At 44.9% G+C, this 25,629-nt stretch overlaps 1 protein-coding gene across 1 annotated transcript in view; it reads right to left on the bottom strand.

The window, feature by feature from the left end:
* Positions 1-254: 254 nt before the first annotated feature.
* ORAI2 (ORAI calcium release-activated calcium modulator 2) overlaps positions 255-25,629 on the bottom strand; it is a 40,060-nt gene continuing 14,685 nt past the window's right edge. The window contains exons 2-3 of the mRNA XM_083172202.1: positions 19,997-20,235; positions 255-6,871 (exon numbers count right to left, since the gene is read on the bottom strand). Coding sequence (XP_083028328.1) covers positions 6,323-6,871; positions 19,997-20,221 — 774 coding nt within the window. The 5' untranslated portion in view covers positions 20,222-20,235 and the 3' untranslated portion in view covers positions 255-6,322. The remainder of the gene's footprint in view (positions 6,872-19,996; positions 20,236-25,629) is intronic.

Here is a 25,629-nt window from a genome sequence, read left to right as displayed (position 1 = left end):
TACTACCTACGTGTTTGAGGATCTCACCACAAAATAAAGTCATGCCGTATATATTGTATTAAAACTTGCTATGTATATACGCATGACATATAATGGTTACAGCAGCTAGTAAGGGACTTCTATATTTTATATTTGTGAAGAATACGTTTATTTTTTCCAAACTGTAATCTATTAGGACCACATTCACCTGATTAAACGGCTCTCATAAAGAGAACACCAACACACACTACGAAATAAAAATCAGACAGCAGATGTGTACAACATATTTTTCTTTAGTTCATTTTTATGTAACATTAAACGTGAAAACAAGCCCATAAAAACAATGCAAATTATTTCATATTCACTTTTATGTTTAAAAAATATAAATTGTGCAAATACTTTGTTACATTTAAAAGTTAAATATGCAGATGAATACAGTACGACTGTACCTAGCAGGAATGACTAGTACACATTTGGTCATAGCAAGAATACATAAAATATATTAAGCAGTAATCCGTATGATAAAAATGTGATGCAGGGTAATCCAAGTCACCCAACGTGTAAAAAAAAGAGAAAATCAGAATTGCACCTATAAGATAAGTAATGGGCCACTGCAGCCCTAATTAAGTGTAAGAAAATAAGATTATACACAGACATGGAGACGAGAGGCAGAGTTGAAAGCAATATGGTTGCACTTGCTAACGTACAGTATATGCCGAGTTTCACGTTACCTCTGAGGCTGCACCTATCTGTACACATGGCATGATCCCAATTACCATCAGCATGCACTTGCTCATCACGTATACTTTGTGTAAAAGATAAATCAGATAACAGGTGTCATTATACATAAATACAACTCTGCATAGCCTACAATACCATCAACATGTCCTCAGTGAGTACAGCCCAGTTACGGCCCTTCAGTCACAAGCAGAGAGAGGACTTTAATGTACATGACTGTGCAATGCCTGTAGATGCATACCCTTTGATACACTACATAACTAGTCCAGCTCTGTGCCAGCCCCTTACAGTTTGCTCCTACAGTCTCTGCTGGGCCAGATGTAAGTGATAAAAAGTGATAAACCACCAATCAGCTCCTCTCACTTTTCAAACACAGCCTGTAGCATGGTAGTTGGTAGCTGATTGGTGGTTTATCACTTTTCAAGCTAGTACATCTGACTCTCTGTGAGGAGCTCTGCAAAACAATATAATAAAAAGCAAATGGCAAGGTAGAGTGAGGAAATACTGGGGTCATTGTTTTAAATGTACCTTGTTACCTTATATTTAAGGTTTGGCTGTACCACAGTAGAGTACCAGATGTCACATATAGACAAGTTGCTGTTGGCACTGCTGAAGTCCATGTTGTGTATTCAACAGCTGATCTCAAATAAGGGGTGATTATTTATGCTCCCCCCCCCCCCCCCCAAAAAAAGTACATTGTATAGTGCAAAATATCACAGTAAAAGCTTTTAAATGAGTCAGATACTGCAACTGGATGGCCAGATGAAATATCCTAAACGCATCTCCAAATTGTGCGCTCTAATTGTGTGCTTGCATATGTTAACTGACATTTACAAAGATTTTAACCATTTAGCCTGTCCCCAGCATCATCTGTCTGATGCTTGCGAGTAACTGGCAGTACCTCTAGGAGAGCTTTCATCAGGGTGGACCTTCGATTTCATGTACAGTACAAGCCCCACATAGGTTAAATCACGTATAAGGCAAGATCACCCGCTTTAGTTTACATTCAGTTTTGGCACTGCATTGGATCAGACTGGTGTAACATCTATATTTAATAAACAGCATTATTCCATTACTTGGCATAGCTTGGGGGGGGGGGGATTCAAATTCTGTCAACCTGTTCGGCCGGCAGAATTTGAATGACAGCATACAAAGATGAGATCTCACTCAAAAATGTTCGCTGGTCAATAGGGTTGCAGAGTTTGCTTTTAGCCACATTTCCTGTTAGCAATATGAAAAAGCTGCATGCAGTGTTCACAAGTGTTAATTAATGAATGAATTCATTATCTGTTGGTTTTCTTATCAATCACATTGTTTCCACAATGAAGGTACTGTGTGAACCCCCAGGGGCTTAACTACAACTGAGCTGGGTTGCAGGGGATCTTCCAAGAAGGACTTACAGCCACATTGGGGCTGACATTCTGATGTACCTGTCCCTGCTTAGAAGAGAAGTATGCCTCACTTCCAGAAATATATAACTATGGAGACCAACATCCAAGCCCTGATTATACTGCCTTCCCAAGAGTAAGCGTAACAGCACCATTTTTAGTCTATTTACTGTACTAATGTATATTAAATAAGAAGGTTTAAAAACTTAAATTTAATTTCTTCAGAATTTTGATAAAAAAATAAATAAAAAGAGAATGCAAAAAACATAAGACTGTGGGCAGGATGCACTAAGCTTCAAGAGTGATAAAATGTAGAGTGATAAACTCCTGCTTAACATTTTTCAAACACGGGATGGATGCACTAAAGGAAAAATACAGTAAAAGCCCTATTATTGGGGTGTTTACCACATTTTGGTATGCAGGAAAACCCGCACGCCGGGTTTTCGCTGCGGGTGGTATAACCAGCAAAAGCTGGCGATACCCAATAGAAGCCTATGGGCTTCTTAACCGCCGCCGCCCTGCAAGGACCACCGCCGACCTCCCCTCCCTTGTGACCAGTGACCTCCTCCTCCCTGCACTTCCAGGTGCAGGGAGGAAGTGTCAGAGCCTGCCCCGCAGCAGCAGCGGGGTAGGAGGAGGGGGGAGCCGCTGGGGACCTGCTCACCCTCAGCCGGCTGCTTCGCAAAGGGCATCTCTTACCGCCAGAGCTGTCTTTTGCGATACTAATCGCATATGTTAGAGCATATGTGATCAGTATCGCTGTGGTAGCTGGCGGAGGGGGGAAAAGTGGGGAGGTGGATGTTACTGCATCCCACCCACAGTATGTGACATGAAAGTTAGGAGCTTATTGGCTGGCTGTTTATCACCTTCCATTTTATCACTTTTGATGTTTAGTAAATCTGGCTCTGTATATGAAATTACATTAGTTCACCCCCACCATCCATCTAAAAGAGAATAATTAATTAACAAAATTCACAAAGAGGGATAACAAAACATTAAACATGTAAGACCAATACATACTGTATATACAATGTAACATAAATGAGAAACTCATAAAGGCAGTTTATCAGAACCACAACATGCATGCTGCATACAGAACTACTGTGCATGTTCTTTACAAGATGCAATATAAAAAGGTGAAAAAAATAAGTGTGTTCCTCTTAGTAACAGGGATAAACACATCCATTTTAACCCTTTCAGGTCCAACGTCTAGTCAGACCCAACAGCCCTAGCGCTAATAGCAGATCCAATGGTGAGACACTTTAAAATAAGAACATTAACATCATTCAATGTAGAACATTTTTGAATAAATTAAAAAAAAAATACAATTAATTTAAACATTCAAACCAGAATGTTTGAATTGCAAAAAAAACAAATTTGGACTGCAAAGGGTTAACATACCGTGTAACATAGCATTTGTGCCATATAAATATTATTAAAACTATTTATAATTTGGGATAGTTCAGTCAGGACAATATTACAACAAACACCTTAAAAAAAAAAAAAAAACCCTACTGTTTGGTAACTGCCATTGTTTACCTTTATCATTCTATGTACTGTACTATTTTATAGCGATTGCTATTTAAAATCGCTCTTAAATTTTTCTTTATAATATTTCCCTGTTTCCTTGGAAATGTAATTCTGCAGGGCTCATAGTCACTTTATAAGCATCAAAAACATAGCCCTATTAACATAGTGTACATAATGAACTTAATGCAGGGTTGATGCAGCCATTTTGGGTAGAAAATTCCACCGCTTACATAACCCACCTATGAAAGATAACAGGCAAGGCAGACATTTTTGCTGTTCAACATCGGTTACCCCGGGTGGAATAGGCAATGCCTAGAAGAGATGACACAAAATGGGGAAGTTGCGTGTACTAAAAATAAAAGCAGAACCCTTGCATAACCATCAGTTCTACGTATTTTTAATCTCACCTTCAGATGTACCATGTGGTGCAGCCTTCTTGGGCGCACTACTAAGCTTACTGAGGGCCAGATGCACCAAGCTTTAAAAAGTGATAAAGTGGAGTGTGATAAACAACCAGCCAATCAGCTCCCAATTGTCATTTATCAAACCCAGCCTGTAAGGTGGCAGTTAGGAGCTGATTTGGCTGGTAGTTTATAACTATCCACAGTGTCACTTTTTGAATGTACTATAGCTGTGCACATTGTTCATCTGTACATATATCCAAACTCTAAAACTCACTTACATGTTGTTTATCCCTACCACCATAGATAAAGACAGATAGGGGCTCAACATATTTGGTACACAGTTGTGTTACAAATGGAACTTCCCCTTTAATGAAAAATAGACAATTTATACTTTAGGATATAGGATTTAGTTATTATGAAGTCAAGCTATAAAGTGAAACCTAAACAAGAACGTGAAAACAAAGTACTTCATGTACTATTACTTCCAGTGTCTTAGGAGTACCGTAAGTCTTTGGTCGCAAGAAATCGGCAAAATATTGCACACGAGCAGCTGAAATGTAGCAGATTATATATATATATATATATATATATATATATATATATATATATATATATATATTCTATAAAATGCATTCTATAAAGAGCAGTTAGAAAAACATGAATAAGGTAAAATATAAAATGTATGCAAGTACTGACTGTGCTTCAAATGTCAAATGGAGTAAATAAGATACACAAGCTGCCAATAGATTTTCCAGGAAACAACTACTGTATTTAGCAGTTTTTATCAACCCTACAAGAAGTCTGTGTATGTCAATTAATAGACACGGCACAATTAAGTGGAATATGTGCCTGTGTGTGTGTAAACAAAAATGTATCATTTAAAAGTACAATCTGTTCACTACTGTAACAAAAGGCACCACGTTAATAAGCAAAGGCAGTTCTACAAGAGTCCTTCATTAACCCCTAGAACCTCATTAACCTTTCTAGAAGTCTGAAATGAACATTTGGGGAATAACCAGCTATAGAAAACATGCTATGGCATTATATATATATATATATATATATATATATATATATATATATATATATGGGGGGGGGGGGGGGATAATCAAACCTCTGAGAGATAAAGTACAGAGATTAAAGCACCAACTTCAGATTCAGACATTTCTCAAATATAGCTTGTAAAATGACAGATATAGGTGCGTACGCACTGGGCGATATTTTTGAACAATATCGGTCATTTTCTGAGCGATATTGTTCAAACTATCGCCCAGTGTGTATGCAATAAAGGATGAACAAAGTGCGTTCCCCGGGTCGTTATCGAGGGTTTCTGATGTCTGTTTATGCAGCTGGATTTTGGCTATGTCGTTCACAAAACGGTGCACAATATCATTTGTCCAGGACACGGGAAACTTCTAGAGAAATTGCTTAACAACATCGTTCGTCTATTGTGTATGGGCCATTAGCCCTGTACACACTGGGCAATAAAATGAGCAATATCGCTCATGATTTCACACAGTGTGCATCCCCTGCTCCCATGGGTCATTATCAAACCCCCTCTGTCACCTGTACATGTACAGAGTAGGGAGCAAATCATTAATGAGAACCATGCAGAATGCAGCATGACCCCCACATCGGCAAGTGTGTATGCAATTGTAGATGCCGCTGCCACCGTGTCCTGTGTGTGTGGGCCATAAGAAGCTGATTGGTTAGAAGCTTTGATATATCTGCATCATATACTTGTTTTGTGTTTTATTTTACATACATTCTTTCTAACTCTTTTATAGATGTTTAATTAAGTTTACGATACAGTATGTTAATATTATGGGTGGCAAAAAGTGATCATATTCCATAACTGGAGTAATTGCATAAGTAGGACAATAGATGCGGTTAGTAGATGTTTGTAGTTTGCAGGGTGTATCACACCTCACTTAATTCATTGCCTGAAATGCACTAAGCACAGTGACTGTCACGGTTTAGCAATGATGACACACATGACTTATTTTAATGCAGGGCATCATGGCACAGCAGTATTAGCCTTAAGATCTTTCCCAAGCACTTTATCTTTAAACTTATAAATGCCTAATGTTTTCCCTTTCAGACTAGAACTCATTTCCATCTGTTTGTCAGTATATACAAATAAGCTGCAGCATAGAACAATTAAATATTCGATCTATAGGCCTTTAAACCACCTGCTCAAAATCAGCCTGTTCCCTTACAACTGCTTAGCGACTCGGACTGACCGATGTCAGCCACTGAGAAACATTATGAGCCCCTGTAGCGTCACACCACATTTATGCCCCGGTCATGGCCGTCAAGCTCTATTTTTAACTTGTGGAGTTCCTCAATTTCTCGGTGGTGCCGCTCTGTTTTGTGCCTCACAAGTGTGCGATAGAAGTGAATTGTGAATATGACAAAGATAATCCCCACGGGCACCATGATGATGGTGGAAATGAGTGCAGAGTTCCAGCCAGCGTTTGAGCTTGGTTTCTGCAGGGCGGCTGTCTCATTGCGGACTTGCGGAGAGTCTATAGGTAGGAATTTTATCCAGCACAGAAGTACCACCTCGGCAAGAAACAGGAGGATTCCAAGAGCCGTAGAGAAGCCCCAAGCTAGCTCGATATAAGGGTGCATGCGGTCATGGGGCGACTCATTGACAGAGTTCAGGTTATGGATATTACTCACAGCCTCGACATTGGGCAGGATACACGTGCTGATCAGAAGTGCAAATAAATGAACAGCCACCAGTATTGTGGTGCAAGCACTGAAGGCAATAAGTAGTGCCTGGGGGTATTCATACTTCATCTCCAGCTGGACCTCGACCATGGCTACCTGGACAACAAAAAGGAAATAGTCATTAAAAAGGAGTGTATAATGCCAGACAGTACAAATAACAACTACAAAGGCTACCATTCAGAAGAAAAAAGAGAAATCCAAAGTGACTATCAACTTACACGAGCATATGAAACAAATCTAGGTCCTGATTCAGACCAGTTCGCTAGGCTGCGTATGTTTGCAGCCTAGTGAACAGGTCAACGCCGCCCTGCCGAAAGCCTGCCACTCACACGATCGAATGCCCACACTAGAATGCCAGGGGATGTGTACGCTCACCTTCACTGAGAAAAGTCAGCCAGACTGAGCTTTCTAGCACCCGCTTTCTGCCGAATTCAGAGCGGGTGCTGACATCAGCCACTGGCCCTGAGCTGGCATTGACATGCCTGGATCTGAAGGGGTATGGCCAGCGCTTTGATGGGTATGCCCATAAAATGCTGGGCGGTCCCCTACTTCCGCCCTCTGTGGAGCGAATGGCCCGGCGAGTGTGAAACTTGCCAAAGTCATTAGTTCCTGGGGTTTGCGCATGTGCAAACCCTGACCATCGGGGACGGAGACGAATTTGGACCATTAAAAAATGGGTCTGAATCAGCCCCCTAGTCTGCTATTATGGTTTCCATTTACATCTTATCCCAATTAAATGTACAGGCCAATTATGACCTTAATATGTTGTTTACTAAAATAATTCTATGGCCCTTATGTAATAGCTTGGGAGATACGAGCACAGGAGCAATTTGGTTGGTCTTGCCATTTAAAAGGACAGGTGCTTCAAAAATATGAGGAATCACGCCGGTATCTTGCAAGCTCCAGGAGGCCCTGAATGTCACACATTATAATTACTGTTATATTTAAATAATAGCAACAAGTAATAAATTACAGATGTAGCCATGTTCATTGTTGCCGGATTACCACCGCTTGTTCCAGTTTGGCACACCAAATACGTACCTGAGGTGTGGAATCGCCACTCAATTCGTTTCAGAGAGCCACAGGAGCAAACTATACACACATGAATGGCAACAGGATCGCACCAATCATCCGGTGCGACTCCCGTGGCGATTGGCAGCTCCCATGACCGTGGCTACATCTGTATACAATCCTAGAGAAAAGCCATGATAACACGTAAAGGCAAACTGGACAGAAAGCATAAAGTCTAAGGACTATGGGCCTTATTTTGGTTCTTTCTTTCTGACAAAATCCTTCTTAGATGGGCAAAACCATGTGCACTGCAGGTGGGGCAGGTGTTACTTGTGCAGAGAGAATTAGATTTGGGTGGGGTTTTACTTCAAAGTGAGATCTATATTGCAGTGTAAAAATAAAGCAGCCAGTATTTTCCCTGCACAGAAACAAAATTACTCACCCAAATCTAATTCTCTCTGCACATGTTACATCTGCCCCCCTGCAGTGCACATGGTTTTGTCCATCGAAGAAGGATTTTGTCAGAAAGAATGAACCAAAATAAGGCCCTATGTGACACTGGGATATTTGCTTAAACTGAAAATGTTCCAGGAAAATGAAGTCTTGGCTGACATAAATGTGCTGATCCAAAAATAGATTTACATTGGAGATATTTTATTCTCTCTCCCATTTTTATCTGAGTATAGGCTTAGAAAAGTATTAAATAAATTGATTTAACACAAATTAACGATTTTGATTGCATGTATTTTATGATTAGTAACTGCATTTCCGGCAAATTTTCAAACCTAGAAATATGATGTACATCTATTGTCAGTCTATTTTATACACCTGGTAGTTGAGGGGTTAATTCTAGAGATATATCTAGAAGAAGGATTGAGAGTACGACCAGTTCCAGAGATGACAGTTTCCAGATTCTGCAGGTATCAGTTTCCAAAATGTTAACAAGTAAGGTTAGAAATAAGGGGGCAGATTCAGGATCGCTAACTGCGATCCAAATTCGGCCTCAGCCCCGGGGGCGGACAGTGTTTTATGGGCATCCTCATGAAAATGCTGGGTGTTCCCTGGGGAACACAGGCAGGCCGATGCCTGCCGGTGGCTAGTGGTTGAAGTCACATGACGTCAGAACCCACCCCCTCTTCGACAGTCTCCTGAGGAAATAAAAGTCAGTTTGAATGATTTCTCTCAAGTGCGATTTGCAGACACGCCTAAATCTTGCTACAACAGGTTTTTATGTATCTTAGGGGTTATTCAGACCTGAATGCACATCTGAATTCGCAGACCAAACGATTATCAATAGACTGTGCATGCGTACTGGCCATAGCGCACTAGGCCATCCTGCAATAAAATCCTGCTTCATTTTTCATTGCTCTTTATTGCCGTACGCAAAGTTGATTGACAGGAGGCAGGCATTTGGGGGTGGTAACTGGCAGTTTTTTTTTTTTTTGGAGCGTCTGGAAAAACGCAGGCGTGCCTAGGCGTTTAGGACGTCAGCTCCGGCTCCGATCCAACGATTTCTATCGAAGCCACCGAGTAAGTCCTGGGCTAAGCACAGACTGCACACTGTGGAAAAATCATTCGGTGAGTGGCTTGCAAGGAATTGCTGATCCAGCTACTTTTTGCAAGCCGTGCTAAGCAATACACAGACTTGCACAAGGTGGGATTTCACTCTGACAGGGCGGTGTATATCTGGGCGCAGGGTTCTGCAATTTAGCAGTGAAACAATCAGTTCTGAATAACCCCCTTGTACTGTGGTTGTCACGCAGACCATTATATACCTGAGTGTGTCCCGTTCCCCCCCCTTTAAAAAAAATAACGAAATCGGGTTTAGCTCCGGGAATTAACTTAGGAAAATCTTGCTAATTTTTTTCTCCAACACAAGTAATGGGGCACAAGCAAAAATAAGGGGAGTGGGCCTCCTCTCCCCTTCTCCAGAGCATGGCACATGTGGGTCGGGGGAAATTGGACCACTCACATAAAGCAAGATAAATACATACTACAAAAAAAACATTCTAAAAACATGTTTGGTTCACGTCAAAAATTGAGGGCATCACTTTGTGGGGAAGAGGTGTGGCCACATAATAGTACCAATTCACATTACACCACACGCCGTAATGCCCAGTACATATTATACTAAACACTGTAATGCCCAGTACACATTATGGAACAAACCTTTATGCCCAGTACACATTATAGCACACACCGTTATGCCCTGTAAACATTATGCCACACACTGTAATTTACAGTACACACTATGCCACACACCTTAATGCCCATTACATATTATACCACATAAGTGCTGCTTACCTACAATCTTGTTGCCAGGGGTTATATGCTCGTTACAGGGGCTACATGCTGGTTGACCCAGGGGGGAGGGGGTCTCATGCTGGTTTCCACGGGGGTAGTTTGTGTTTGCATGCTGGTTGCCCAGGGGGCATTTTGTGCTGGTTGCCCGAGGGGTACTTTATGCTCATTGCCCAGGGGGCACTTTATGCTCGTTGCCCAGGGGGAAATTCGTGCTCATTGTCCAAGGTGGTATTTCATGCTCATTGCCCAGGGGGCTGGAAAAACTGACATGCCGCTCAGCAGAGTAGGTGAGCAGGCTGTCTGCACAGTGGGGGACAAGATTCAGCTGGAATAGTTGACAAGCTTCTCTGAGTTGAGCAGCGTGTCAGCACTTCTAGGCACATCCAGTACCTCTTATGCTGAGAGTGTCTGTCAGCTGTCCGTCCCCAGTTCTGCCCCTTGCTTTACAAATAACAAGCCTAGAGTGAACACAAGTAATTGGCTGCCTGTTGGGTGGTCACTGCACAATGATTGGGTCCCAGCGGCAGCTGCAGTGATTGGTTCATGGGCAGCTCACAGCTGCAGCACAGTGCATCCTCGGGGACCCCCTCAGTTTTAAAAACTGAGTCTCCGGTGACAAATTTAGAGAAAAATATGCACTATAGCGCATTTTGCGAACCCTGTATTCCACATAGTATTTTCTGCAGAAACCTAACAGGTAATTGAATCTTCCCCATAGAAGCATAAATCAGACTGCAAAACCACAGGCGGAATATGCAATCCTTCCTCGTACTGGGTAATCTAGAAAAAGTTGCTACTCTCCCTAAATGAGATGGCTTACACAGTATTTGTTATGATGGGCATGTTGGCAGAGTATATAGCGGTGCTTGTGGTGTTGTTAGGCAAAAACATTTCGGAATCTTAACCAGTAATGTGGTTTATTTGTAATGATAAGCACAGAGTTAACAGTCAACAACATGGACACTAGACATATTATATATATGATATGGGCGCGTCCCCTAATATCGGCAGCTTGCCCAGATAATTGTACGGTGTAAGCATGCAACAGTTCTAATGATATCGGTCAGTTGTCCTGCATGTCCATGCGATGCAACATTTGTTAAGTTTATGGTCAGCTGCATTGTACAGTGCATGTCCTGCTGTGGCCAACCGACAGACATTTACCCTGTACCTTCACAGGGGATGGGTGTTACTGTTTGGTGGAATTAGCCTTTAGGTGTTTTCATTATGTTTACACATCTTAACTACAGTTTGTCTTAGTACCCATTCGTACAACACATCATTATCACATTCTTAAATTACCTTTCTATACAATCATAGTTTACCCTTAAAGTAATTTCACATATTGAGGATAAATATAACAAAATATCCTCCCTTTCCAAACAATGAAGTTGGGTTCCGCATTTACATACAGCCAGGAATTCTGTGGAACAACCCTTTAAGAGATGTTCGTTTCCATAAATACTGTACAAGTGTATTTTAGCAAAACTAAAATAAAAAAACTCATTATTTTTTTTTTCCATCAATAAATTTTTATTAATAGAGTTTTATATGGGGTACAGAAGAAAAAAGAGGGGATACTTGGGGAAGGGGGGGGGGGGGGGGGGACAACATACTAGATTGGAAACAATACAATATTGTAGATATAATAAATAAAACAAAACATAGCAAAACAAAACATAGACCCATCGCTACTCAGAGCGACCCATACATAAAGTAAATAATACACAGATCGAATAAAACAGTGCGGCAAACTGAGATAGATATTCCCTGGCAGTCCCGGCTCTATTAGCTTGACAAGCTGTTATTAAGTGCCTAAGGTGGGGGGAGATTCCGGGTCTGGGGTTTCATTCAGGCTAAACGAAGTTGACTGCCCGGGGGGGTCAGGGGGGAAGAACCCGGTCCCCGCTCCGTTTGTTATATAGGTGTGCCAAGGGGCCCATCTAGTGTGGGGTGAGGAGAGATTGGTCGAGTGGGGTTGGAAGGCGGTCTCCATAAGGTAGTGGTGGTTTGTTTTTAAAATAACCTGAAGAAGGAGAGGGGGGGAGTGCTGTTTCCATTGTTGGGCAAGATTTGCACGTGCTGCGATAAGAATGTGTCCAAGGACATATGTTTTCCCTGCCGGGAGTTCCCGGGGGTATACGTGGAATAGGGCTAGAAGTGGGTCAGGCGAGAGGGTTATCTGAAGCACTGTGGAAATCAGGCCGAACACCTCTCCCCAGTACCCCCTGAGCTTGGGGCAAGACCAAAAAATGTGGAATATATTACCCACACCCCCACACTGACGCCAGCACATATTGGAGCATGTTGGCCAAAAAGTATGAAGTCGGTCGGGGGTTAGGTAGAGACGGTTAATCAGCTTTATATGCATCTCTGAGTGGTTAAGGCAACGGGACATTGTGTATGACGATAGGAAGATCTTACTCCACTGGAGAGCAGAGAGCTGAACGCCTAAATCTTTCTCCCATTTCTTATGGGCTGCTGTCTTAGTAAGGTCAGGCGGGGTTATCAGGGACCTATACCAAAAGGAGATGTCACCTGTGGAGGTCGTCATGAGGGGGCGGGAGAGGACCGTCTGGTGGTGGGCTTCTGGGGGAGAGAGTTTGGAGAAGTGTGAGGTCCACCAATGAGTCAGCTGCAGGTAGTGGTGGTGCTCATGGGAGGGGAGGGAATACATTTCTTGTAGGGAGGCAAAGGGGAGGATTGTGTTAACCCGTAACACATCACTTAGGATATTGATCCCATTGTGTTTCCAGAGATTCAAATTGAGGTTGGGTATAAGTTTTGCCACGGTGGTGATAGGGAGAGTGGTGATAAGGGCAGGGGGGGCATGTAGAGTGGTGAGTATCTGATCCCACACATATAGGGTGGCGTTTGTCGCAGGAAGTAAGGTTGGGAGTGAGGGTCTTATATGTTTTGGGATCTTTAGTAAGTCTGAGAGAGGGATATGTGGGCAGTAGGTTTGTTCGATGCCCACCCAGGCTCTAGGGGTGGGGCCTTCAAAGTAGTGCTTAGATGGGGCTAAGAGACAGGCTATCTGGTATTGGCACAGATCGGGGAGGTCAAGGCCACCAAATGCTTTCGGGAGGGACATTTTGGAGCGGGCCATAGCTGGGGGTTTTGTTGACCATACATATTTTGATAGGATGGAAGTAGCCATTTGCAGGGATTTTTTCGGGAATACATAGGGAATGGTGCGGAACAAGTACATAAGCTTGGGTAGGAGCGACATCTTAAATGCCGCCATCCTGCCCATCCATGAAATTTCAAATGCCAGCCATGATCTGGAGAGGGACGCGAGGGAGGTAAGGAGAGGAGATAGGTTAACCTCAAATACAGATTTCATATTTGGGGGAATGTGTATACCTAGGTACTTTATAGAATCAGGTTGCCAATTATATTTATACAAAGACTTCAGTGTGGGGAGGGATTCTGCAAGGTGGATCGGGAGAGTCTTGGATGTGTTAAGCTTGTAATAAGAGGCAGCGCTGTAGGAAGATAGTGTCGCGTGGATATGCGGGAGCGTATTGAGGGGATCCGTTACGAAAAGTAGCACATCATCTGCGAATAGGCTCAACTTATGATTAGTGGAGCCCACTCGGAGACCTGGAATATTGGGATTGTCGCGGATGGACATAGCCAATGGCTCAATGGAGAGGACAAATATCAGGGGCGAGAGAGGGCAACCCTGCCTTGTGCCATTGGAAATCGTGAAAGGGGTGGAGAGAAAGCCGTTGCTGAACACTCGGGCCGATGGAGAGCTATATAAAGACATAATTGAGCGTAGAATCCGGTCCTTGAAACCAAACCGTGACAGGACCTCTTGCATATATTGCCAATTAAGGCGATCAAATGCCTTTTCGGCATCGAGTGAAAGGAGGAGCAAGTCCTGACCTGCAGATAGTGAGTCAATTAAGTTAAATACTCTTCTAGTATTGTCCGGGGCCTGTCGCCCGGGGACGAACCCCGTCTGGTCTGGGTGGACCAATGAGGGTAGAAATTGGTTAATTCGGGCCGCCATTAATTTAGCAAAAATTTTTATATCAGTGTTCAGCAGGGCAATCGGACGATAGTTTTGGCACAACGCAGGGTTTTTGCCAGGCTTCGGGATGGTCACTATTCGAGCCTCCAGTAATTCTGGGGGGGCCTTCCCTTCCGAAGAGAGCACGTTGAAAAGATCTACTAGGTAGGGGGACAGTAAGTCTTTGAAGGCCTTATAGAAGTCTGTGATGAAGCCATCAGGCCCAGGGGCCTTGTTGTGTGGGAGTGATTTGATGGCCGACTGGATTTCCGCCAGTGACCAAGGGGCGTTCAGGGAGTCTAATTGTTCGAGGGAAAGGGAAGGGAAGTGTAGATTGTCCAGGAAGTCACGGATGGTAACGTCAGTGGGTTGTGGCGTGAAGGGGTCTGAGGAGAGATTATAAAGCTTAGAATAATAGTCGGCGAACTGATTTGCAATGTCTTTAGGGTTATGTACTTTCTCTTTACTTGGGGAGATAATGTATTTAATTCTGTTTCTGGCTTGCTGGGCACGCAGTTTCCGGGCTAACATTCTGCCCGATCTATTACTAGCTAAATAAAATTTATGCCTCATCCTATTTAAAGCTGATTGAGTGCGTGCAAGTAGTAGTTTCTGAAGTTGGCTACGCACTGAAGCTAACTCTGTCTTTAGGGAGGTAGAGGGGGATTTTTTATTCCTATCTTCAAGATCTACTAGTTTAGCTTCTAGAGATGTTTGAGTTGCGATGGCTTTGCGTTTCAATGTGGCTCCGGCTTTTATGGCTGCCCCTCTGGTGACCGCCTTAAAGGCGCACCAGTGATTGATCACTGAGGTGTCTGTTGTCTGGTTATTAGACATATATGCTTCCATTGTTTTTAATATAGTGTCTTTGGCTAGGGGGTCTTTTAATAAGTGAGGGAACAGGCGCCAAGGTCTGGGCGGGATTTTTGAAGGGAGGAAGTTCCATTGCCATACCACAGGTGCATGGTCGGACCAAGTAATGGGGAGTATATCAGCTCCCGAGGAGTGTTGGAGGGACCACTTATCGCAGAGGATATAATCGATTCTAGAATAGGTGTTGTGGACTTGGGAGTGGAAGGTGTATTCTCGGCCAGTTGGGTAAGTTGTTCTCCAGGTGTCATATAAATCAAATTCTAATAATAAGTTACGTAAGGCTGTGGATTGGTTATCTGAATGCGTGTGGTGAGCAGAGGGTAGGCGGGATTTGTCCATCCGGGGGTCAAGGGCCAAATTGAAATCGCCTAGCAGTATCAAAGAGCCTTTTGAGACTTTTTGTACAAGGGAGAGGAGTTTGCGAAGGAAAGCCACCTGGTTTGTGTTAGGGGCGTAAATGGATACTATAGTCGTCAATCTGTCCTCTAGGAGGCCGGTGAGTATCAAGTATCTGCCGTTCTTGTCAGCAGTTTGGGAGTGGCAGGTAAAGGGAGTATGTCGGTTAAAGAGTATAGCAACACCATTTCGTTTGAAAGGGCCATTAGCATAATAAATTGTCGGGTAGTTTGGGTCTCTAAATTTGGGTGGGTTAGGGGAGGCAAAGTGCGTCTCTTGGAGAGCCACTATATCCGCCTTTTGTTTGTGGAAATATGTCAATGCCATCCTGCGCTTATGTGGGGAATTCAGTCCCTTAACGTTTAAAGATATTAGTTTAGGCATGGTACGTCCTTAAGAGGCGCTGTGAGAGAACCGGGTGTGTCTGTGGGGGGGGTAGCAAATGGTGTAAAATGGCGGTAGAGAATGTTGTCCAGGAGGGGGGGGGAGATGGAAAGGAGGACAGGAGATAGGTAAAAAGGGAGATAAAGGGAAAGGTAAAGCAAAAGGGTCCAACAACTAGGACCCGCATGACTACTGCAGGGGAAAGAGAAAGGTTTTCATGCAGTAGTATCGAGGGGTTTTGGGGGTGGTGGCCCGGCTTCACTGGGGAGCAGGGAAGAGGAAAGAGGAAAAGCCACCGCTCCAGAAACAACTTTTCTTTGTTTTGTTTTTCCTTAGAAACTAAACAAAATATTACAGTTTACTTAACATTCCACCTGTGGATCCCAAGGGGAGGTGGGAAAACTAATACTAAATATAGCTTGCTAGAGCAGGCGCATATGGACCCCAGCTATTTCAGAGGGTACTATGCGCTTAAACAAAAGAGAAAAAAGAAAACTTTAACAGACTAACTTCGAATTACAACAAACATCTGTAAACAAAGTCCCAGTGCCTAACAACCTACGACCATTTATAAGTAAAAATAAACTGATACTTATCGCATCGACCTCCACCCGCTGTGGGGAGGTGAGGAGGTAGGGAGGCATAAGAGTCCTGATACAAATAGAAGATGTCCATGGCTGCATAGAGGTCATCAAGTGTCAGCCCATTCTTGACGGAGGGGCTGGGGGCGCTTCTGCCCCTGGGTTCCTGTAGTTGAGATGTCCCATTCTTGCAGGAGCTTCATTCCAGCTTCTAAGGTGGACACATTGTAAGTGGTGTCATCGTGCATAATGATCAGCTTCACGGGGAACCCCCATCGGTACCGGATCTCGTGAGCGCGTAGTGCCATTGTGATAGGGGAGAAGGCTCTCCTGTTAGCCAATGTCGTGGGTGAGAAATCTTGGAACAGTTGGAGGCCTCCTAAAGTATCGGATTTTTTTGCTTCACGGGCTGCTTTCAGGAGTTGTTCTTTAACTGTGAAAAAGTGGACCCGGAGGAGGGTGTCTTTGGGTAGGTCGGCTGGGATTGTTTTGGGTCTCGGGAGGCGGTGGATGCGATCGATGAGAAGATCTCTGGGGTCAGCGGAGGGAAGGAGCCTAGAGAACAGTGCGGTGGCATAACCTTCGAGCTCAGAGTTGGTCACTGACTCTGGAATGCCCCTGATCTTGATATTGTTCCGTCTGGACCTGTCCTCCAGGTCCGCAAGTTTGGCTTTGAATTGGGTGATTTCAGTTTGCTGACGGTCGTAGGAGGATATAAGACCGTTGTGTGATGCGACCAACTCCTCCATTTTCTTCTCCAAGTGGTCTGTTCTGTCTCCTATCGCCACCAACTCAGTTTTGACCTCACGGATGGCTAGCTTTAGGTCTTTGGCAATCTCTGCTTGGAATGCAGAGAAGACCTGGCAAAGGGACTTCACTGTAACAGGCTCGTCGGAGTCGGCGTCTATACCTGCCATGCCGGTGAGGGAGCTTCGCTCCGCTTGAGCTCCCAAGGGGTTGTATGCATGCTGCAGGGGGCTTGTTTGTGGTTGTGGGTTTTGAGGGGATTTCTTGGCAGACATGCTTATTTTGGTTGGGGCGACCTCCTTGGGTCTCTTTGGGGGCATATTTGGTTCAGACACTGATTGCGCTGATGATGGGAAGATAGTGTTAGGTACCGTGGGGGTTTCCGTAGCAAATTGTTACTTCATATATAGTGGAAGTTGCAGTCGTCACAGAGCGGCGGCCATGAGGTGTGGATATTACATTGAGGCCTGGATGGGTAGTATTGTATAGACTGTTAGGGATGCGCTATGTTACAGCGCCACTAGGGTGGGGTTGGTGGCACCCAGGGTATTTTGGAAGAGGAGATAGATCCTTTGTCTGGGCTGCAGCCTGGGGGATGTTCTGGGTATTGGTGTGATGCTGTGCTGATGCCTAGTGTCTCCAAGGAGGTTGATGGAGGGTGGGCTGTGTGCTGGCCCCAACTGTATATCAGCCAGTGATAGTCAAGGGGGGGGTCAGCGGGTGTTGTAGGGTACAGCTCAGCCCTGTATACGCTACTAGGTAAGGGTCACAGGAAGGGGTTTTGGATCCTGAGGGGTAGCTGCAGGAGGCTGTAAGCTCCGATGGGGACGCTGGGAAAATGGCGGAGCCACGTGGGGGATGCGGTAATGGCTGGGTCCAGCCGCAGCCAGAAGGTGGATAGGGGTGTTAGGCCGGCGCGTGGTGATCCCCGTATGGGGTTAGTCCCAGGCAGCGGCTGAACTCCACTCACCGGTGGTGCGGGGATCTCGTGCCGCTGGGTGTTGAGGCTGGGCGGCTGTCTCGCTGGTCCGGCACGCTGCGGGTGAAGGGTGAGCTCCGGGGTGTCTGTCGGCGGGGCAGCAGGTGATAGTGCTTACCGTCCGGGCAGTAGGAGGATGCACAGATGACCCCCGTCAGCGGCTGTGTTGTAGCGTCTCGCGCCGCGTCACCGCTCCGACTTCCTCCCCGAACTCGAGGTCCCGGCCCCTATCCCCGGACCAGGCCGCAACCTGCAGCAGCTCTTAAAAGTGCTGCCCGGCTCCGCGACCTCGGACCGAGGCAGGCAGGGGGTGTAGAGGGGGCTAGAGGCAGGGTGGGGAGGCAGTCTGGAACGAGTAGGGCTATTTAGGAGGGGAATTTCGCAGAGTTATCCGGGAGCTCCGGTGAGACTCGACTGCTCAGCCAGCGTGCCAGGCCACGCCCCCCAAAAACTCATTATTTTTGATATTAATGTAATCTTGTATGTATGTGTAAAGTATTTTATTAGCCCAGTTTTCTTCTTGGCTGTCACAACGGTAAATTGATCAACAAAAACTTTCTTTGTAGATTCCGTTACGTCTCTCAATCTTGAAACACAACTTGCCAAGACAATAAAATTGTCCTTATTTAGCGAGAAAAATTAAACACGGTCTTCAGCTTTTGTTACCAGTCCAGGTTTCAAATACACAATTATTTTTTTCTCTAAGAAAGTGTAAATCTTTTGAAAGGTAGGTACAGATGGAGCCGTAGAGTAACAAACTTAGTGGAGCCGCACTCATTCAAATGACTGATGCTCGCGTGCCCCATTCTTGGCACTGGGACACACGAGCGCATGAGACGTTTGCGCTTCCCCATCTCTGCGAACCTAGATGGGAAGCGGTGGGGCTCCGGGCAGGAAATGGGAAAACTGAATACTCCAGTAAGGTATGTGCGGTAAATACCCTAAAAGATAAATGATAGCCCACCTCACCCATACCTTACTGGAGTATTCACTGTCCCCATTTCCTGCACAGATTTTGAAACAAAAGGGTGTACTGTGACTTTTGAATCACCCTGTATATATTATATATTTTAATTCAACAGATGTCTGTAAAATGTACTATATTCATAGTTTGCTGAAGTACAGTTTCTAATGGATAATTTCTTTCAGACACACTTAGAGATCTGCGGGGAACTGTGACAGTGTTGGTTATCCCTTGTAAATGATTGTCACTTTAAAAATATGGACAATCTCAATTGAAATCCCAGACCTCCGGAAACTCGGACCCCATTATATCTCCCTGCAGGTATTTTCAATGTAATATGAGTCAAGAGAACCAACAGCCTCTCTTGACCAGCAGTTTTTTTTTTACAAAGAGGCCTTGTCATTAATGATAGACAATCAGGTGATAACTGGGCATTGATACACAATGGGCCAAATCTATCAAACATCAAAAATGATAAGATCAACAGCCAGCCAATCAGCTTCTTAATACCATGTTACAGGCTGGATTTGAAAAATGACAGGTAGGAGCTGATTGGCTGTTTTTTTATCACTCTCCACTTTATCACTTTTGAAGCTTGATACATCTGGCCAAAAGTTACACATGTGCAGAATAAGGAGACCCTCATTACCTTCTCCACATCTAAATATTTTTATTAACTTCATCCATTGTTGATAACCCTTCCAAATTTTAAAATAACCCAGGCCAGATAACCTTTATGCCCATCTTGATGATAATTGCAGTACATTTCTCCTCCAATAACAGCAAAGCAGAATGTAGCAAGATGTAGTTTTTATAGTCACTGAGAACATTTATTCATGTATGTGTATTATGACATGCTTTGTGCTTGCTAGTACAGAAACTTGCTAGAAACATAGAAACAACATAGAAATAGCAAATATAACAGTAAACACATAAAATAAACTGGTCCTTTTATATTTACCATTGCAAAACCAGAAAGCAAAGCAGAGGTCCTGCTAGATGCTTTCAACTTGGCCCTGCTGAGATACAACTTCCTCCATGATAGGGCCTGGACAGAGTGATGATTGGATGTGACCAGCTCCAGGTAACTGCGCCGGACCCAGTCTCTGTAGTCCATGCCTTTGTTGCCCCGCTCCGATGATGCCGGGGTGGAGGGATCCACCGGGATATTTAGTTCACTACTCATGGCGACTGTCGGCTCTAGAGACAAAGAGTTAAAAAATAAATCAGTAACCAGAAATGGGGTATTACATTGTTATTCTCATTCTCTCGACTCCATTGAATTACGACATACAGTATATCAAATGGTGTCATGATAAAAAAAAACAAATTTGTATAGTAGTCTGAACTGAAGACCTTACAATACACTTAGGAAACAAACTCCGCAGATTGTGTATACATATCAATGTGATAGGCTAGAGGGACACAGCTGTTAAAGAAGAATCCTGAAGATGCAGTGGAAAACTGGGGGTCAATTCAGTTAGAAGGAGTTAATACCAAGCGCGGCCATATTTTCTGACCTTGCAAAACTTTGTTTGCAGAACCTAGAGCTGGATACACACTGAGATATTGGCCAGGACAGCTAAATCGGAGTGACACATCAGGCATATCATTATGCACTACCAACCGAGGGATAGCTCTAGTGACATAGGGTATACTAATGAAGGATGGAGTAAATTGTCACTTCATCATTCATTAGATTGTCCTAACGTGTACCGCAGTAACCATATGATGGTTTGTTGTCCACAAAATCATCTTGATACACAATGTCTCAGTGTGTGTCCAGCCACATGGGTGAGATTGGGGCAGGCATAGGTGTCGTTGATGATACTTCCACGCCTCTGTAACGGCACTTCAACCCGCTAGGTCCTAATTGAGTAGCGGACTGACATCCAGCTAGATATTTAACAAAGAAGAACCAATTGAACACTCAGTTCTGTTAGTGGAAAGGATGAGAACAGATGATGGTACTGTAAACTGCAGCTGTGTAGTAGTAACAAGAAAATCTCCAGCATAACTGGTAAATATATAAATATAACAATGATATAATAGTGTGGTTTTATTATCTTTTGATTTACACATTTATTTTGGTTAATTGTATGTATACATTATTTTTTTTTAATAATACCTTTCAGTTGGTTACATTACATTGATTATAATTATTTCTATTACACACGACTGTCCCTTTGTTTAGTTTTTTTTGGGGTAACTATGGGTGACTATCCCATAAAGCCGGGGTAGCCAAGTCCAGTCCTCAAGAGCTACCAACAGATTTTAAAAGATCCACAGGTGGAGCTAAATACTTCAATGGTGATTCTGTGAGGAGACATGGAAAACATTAAAGGTGCATACACACTGTACAATTTTTGTTGACCAATTTTGTTGAAAGACATTTCCATTGAACCCAGTGTCCTGGATGAAACAGGTTGACGACAGATGAACGACGAATGATGATGCGCATACCCGCCAGTTGTTCATCAAGATTGTTCGTCAATTGTGCATGCAGCTCAATTCGGATATCTTTCAAAAACAGCCTATAAACTGTAGCTAGATCTTTCTTCTTTCGTCAATATCTTTTGCCAACATCTTTCGTCCAGGACACTGGGTTCAAAGGAAATGTCTTTCAAAGAAATTGGTCAAAAGAATTGTACAGTGTGTATGCACCTTTAGTCAATAATGACTGCACCTGCGAGGTGAGCTGGAAATGGTGATCTATTGGTAGCTCTCGAGGGCTGGAGTTGGCTACCCCTGCCATATAGGATAGCAGTATTTGGGTGCAGTTCTTATTTTCATTCTAAACAGGCTAGCCAGCATTTTCTAGTAGGAGGCAGGAGAAGAATGGAGAGGGTACTGGAAGAAGACAGGTGTGCAATATCGAAACAGAAGAATGTCGAAGACTATCTCAGAAAGTACTGTATATACAGTATATATACCCAAAATTAAAACTTGCGCAGCAGCCTTCCTGAAAAAGAAGTGCCAGTCCTCACAACAAAATTAATACAGAATAGAAAGCAGGTGGCACTGCTATACGCACTAAGGGGCTAATTCAGGTTGGATTGATCTAACCTGCAGTTTCCACAAGGGATGTTTGTTATCCAAGAGCAAGATTTGATCTGCGCATGTATAGAACGGGTCCTGCGATCTCAGCGCAGAATAGCGAACACATCTGCCTGAATGATAGGCGGAGGAATTTGGGGGGAGGGGCAGGGGTTTGACCGAACCCATCTGACTTCAAGTAGTCGGTTCTGAGATATTTTCCCTCCCGGCAGAGTGGAATTGCATATCCAGGTCAAGCTGCTACAGACGATTATACTATTAACTCTCCAAATGAGACACTTGGCCTAATTCAGACCTGATTGGAGGACAAATTTGTTCTCAAAACGGGCAAAACCATGTGCACTGCGGGTGAAGCAAATGTTATATGTGCAGGGAGATTTGGATGTTATTTTGTTTCTGTGCAGAGTAAATATTGGCTGCTTTAATTTTACACTGCAATTTAAATTTCAGTTTCAACGCACCCAAATCTAACTCTCTCTGCAAGTTACATTTCCCCGACCCGCAGTGCACATGGTTTGGCCCATTTTTACCACTCAATAAGTGCATAGGTTATGTTGAAAATTACGGGATGTCATCATTGTATGACTGTGTGCCTGTCACTCCGGGCATACTGTATATCACTATCCATGTACTGTAGATTTCATCAGCCTCAACAATACTCCAAGTACAGATGTAGCAGGCTACATCCTTGCTGGCGGATCGCCAGAACGTCCCCGCTGGCGATCCGCCAGCAGCCTCGCCATCCATCATAATGAGACACGCGACGGAAACCCTGTCCGTCTCCGCCTCAGGGAGACGGACAGGGTTAGGGGAGGTTAGGGGGGGTAGGGGGGGTGCGGGCAGGCGGCGGGGACCCCGGGTTACTGCCGACAAGCCGGCGGTGACCCGGGGGAGCGGCTGGAAGCGCCGTCGTGCGCGCGCGCGTCCCCTTCTCGCCATCGATATGGCGCTGGCGGGGGATGGCGGCTGGCGTCACCAGCACCATCCCCTGCCAAGATGGGAAGTACTCCATCTGTAGGTCACTGAATGAATCCTATCTGCCACTAAGGCAGATAGGATTCACTGGGGAGGATGTATTAAGCCTTAACAAGAGATAAATGCAAGGGTGATAAGGAGAGTTAAGGCCCCCATACACTAGCCGATTTTGGTCAGATTTCAGCCAGATCAGTCGGATCTGGCCGAAATCGGACCAAAATCGGCTAGTTTTGATGTCCCCTCAGATCCGATGCGCGGTCCCGTGCGCATCGGATCTGCGTCGGGTGGTCGGACCTGCTGCACGTCCGACCACCCGACTTGGGACCTAGTGGGGCGGGGCGGCGGTGGAGGGAGCAGGGGGGGCTGGGGACGCTGCGGGGGACACAGGCGGCATAGAGCCGGGCAGGGGGAGCCGGGAGCTGTCAGTAATGAATAAAAAAAAAAAAGCCCATACAATGAATGGGCGGCCTGTGATTGGCTGAGCACTCTCTCAGCCAGTCAGCAATTGGCTGAGAGAGCGCTCAGCAGCCAATCACAGGCTGCCCATTCATTGTATGGGCTTTTTTTTTTTATTCATTACTGACAGCTCCCGGCCGGCTCCCCCTGCCCGGCTCTTTGCCGCCTGTGTCCCCCGCAGCGTCCCCAGCCCCCCCTGCTCCCTCTACCGCCTCGCACAGACGTGTCCCCCGCAGCGTCCCCAGCCCCCCCTGCTGCCTCTACCGCCTCGCACCGACGCTGTCCCCCGCAGCGTCCCCAGCAGCGGGGGACACAGACACAGGACACAGACGCCCCCCCCCCCCTGCTCCCCGGGTTTTTTACATGTGATAAATCGAGACGATTTATCACATGTAAAAAATGGCACATCAAGTGCCAATCTAATCAAGCTCCCCCGGGGAGCAGCCGGGGAAGCTCAGGGGGAAGTCGGGGGCGACTTGTCCTAAGGACAAGTCGCCCTAGTGTATGGGGGCCTTTAAACATCCAGCCAATCAGCTCCTTACTGACTTTTTTCAAACACAACCTGTAACATGGCAGTTAGCAAGTGATTGGCTAGACATTTGTCTCTCTTTATAACCCTTGCATTTATCTCTTCTTAACCCCTTGAGTGGTGGGTTTTGCTGGGGCAGGATAAACCTACCAGGGCAGGTTTGTCCTGCCCCAGCAAAACCCACCACAGGTCGTCAGAGGCCGCTTCCCCTCCCCTCCGCACCCCCTCCCCTTTCACCTTTGCTCCGGCGTTAGTACGCCGGAGCTCCGCTACCACCGCTGCCCCAGCCGCCTGTCAGTGTGATCACACAGGCGGCAGGCTCGGGGATGTTTCGCGGCTGCTCGGGAGGACTCGGGTGCCTGAACTCTCCCGAGCCTGCCGCCTGTCAATCACTACAACTAATGGTGGCGGGGGCAGGGGAGCTCTGGCGTACAATCGCCGGAGCCGAGAGGTGAGGGGGGTCGAGGGGACATCAGTGTGGCCAATGGGGTGGGGTACCCGGTGATGCGCCAGTGGTGCACACCTGGAACCACTGGCGCACACTTTCATTTTAGTGGTATGCCCGGAGATGTTCCAGGACAGCCCGCTGAGGCAGCGCAGCTGAGCCCTAGAAATCTCTGGGCATACCACTTAAGTGGTTAAGGCTTAATACATCTGACCCATTGTTCCTTAGTTCGAGTACACACTAGAGTGATATCGGCATGATTTGCTATATCAGAAAGACAAATCGTGCGCATTGCCTACGGTGTATGACTGTTTGCATCCTCCCACAGGTTGCATACATCCTCTTCTGGTCATCCGTGCTGCACAGCAACACTGAAGGTATTATATGTGGCGCTGTGCCTGTTAATGAAGGACAGGAACAAGATGGTGTTCCGACGTTCATTACATTGGGCAGTGGGTTTGCATCTGGTAGGGAGGGTTAGTTAATAGGGTATGTAATCTGGAAATTGTGTACCGCCAATTTTGCGTGGACCAGGACAAAGGGATTTCATCGTTATTGACAAGATTGCCGGTCGGCCTGATGTGTACCCAGCCTTCTTGCAGGGAGCAGTAAAATCGGGACAACAGCTATAACAAATCTATACATATGGTACAGTGGAGGAAATACCTGAGAGATTCACTGACTGGGAAGACAGGAATAATTATTAAGGTGTTCTAGAATATTTAGGCATGGTATTTTACAGAAAGATTTAAATAAACTAGATGAGTGGGCAGACAAATGGAAAATGAGGTTCAAGGTTTAGAAATGTAAAGTTATGCATCTTGGGAGACATAACCAGTGAGTGACTTATAATTTAAATGGGGTACAATTGAGCAAATAAGAATAGGTAAAAGACCTAGAAGTCCAAATTGACTCACTGTCAGGATGCAGTCGCCAAGGTCAACTGGATACTAGCATGTATAAATAAGGGGCTTGCAAACTGGGGATATCATTGTAATTATACCCCTCTACAAGGCACGGGTTCGGCCTCATCTGGAATTTGGAATGCAATTCTGGGCTCGCATTACAGAAAGGACATTATAGAGCTGTAGAAAATCCAGAAAAGGGCAACCAAGGAAAGATTAGACAAATT

Source organism: Crinia signifera, chromosome 2, assembly GCF_055691185.1.
Source record: "Crinia signifera chromosome 2, ASM5569118v1, whole genome shotgun sequence".
Classification (NCBI taxonomy): domain Eukaryota; kingdom Metazoa; phylum Chordata; class Amphibia; order Anura; family Myobatrachidae; genus Crinia; species Crinia signifera.
This window is presented reverse-complemented; position numbering and strand designations above follow the sequence as displayed.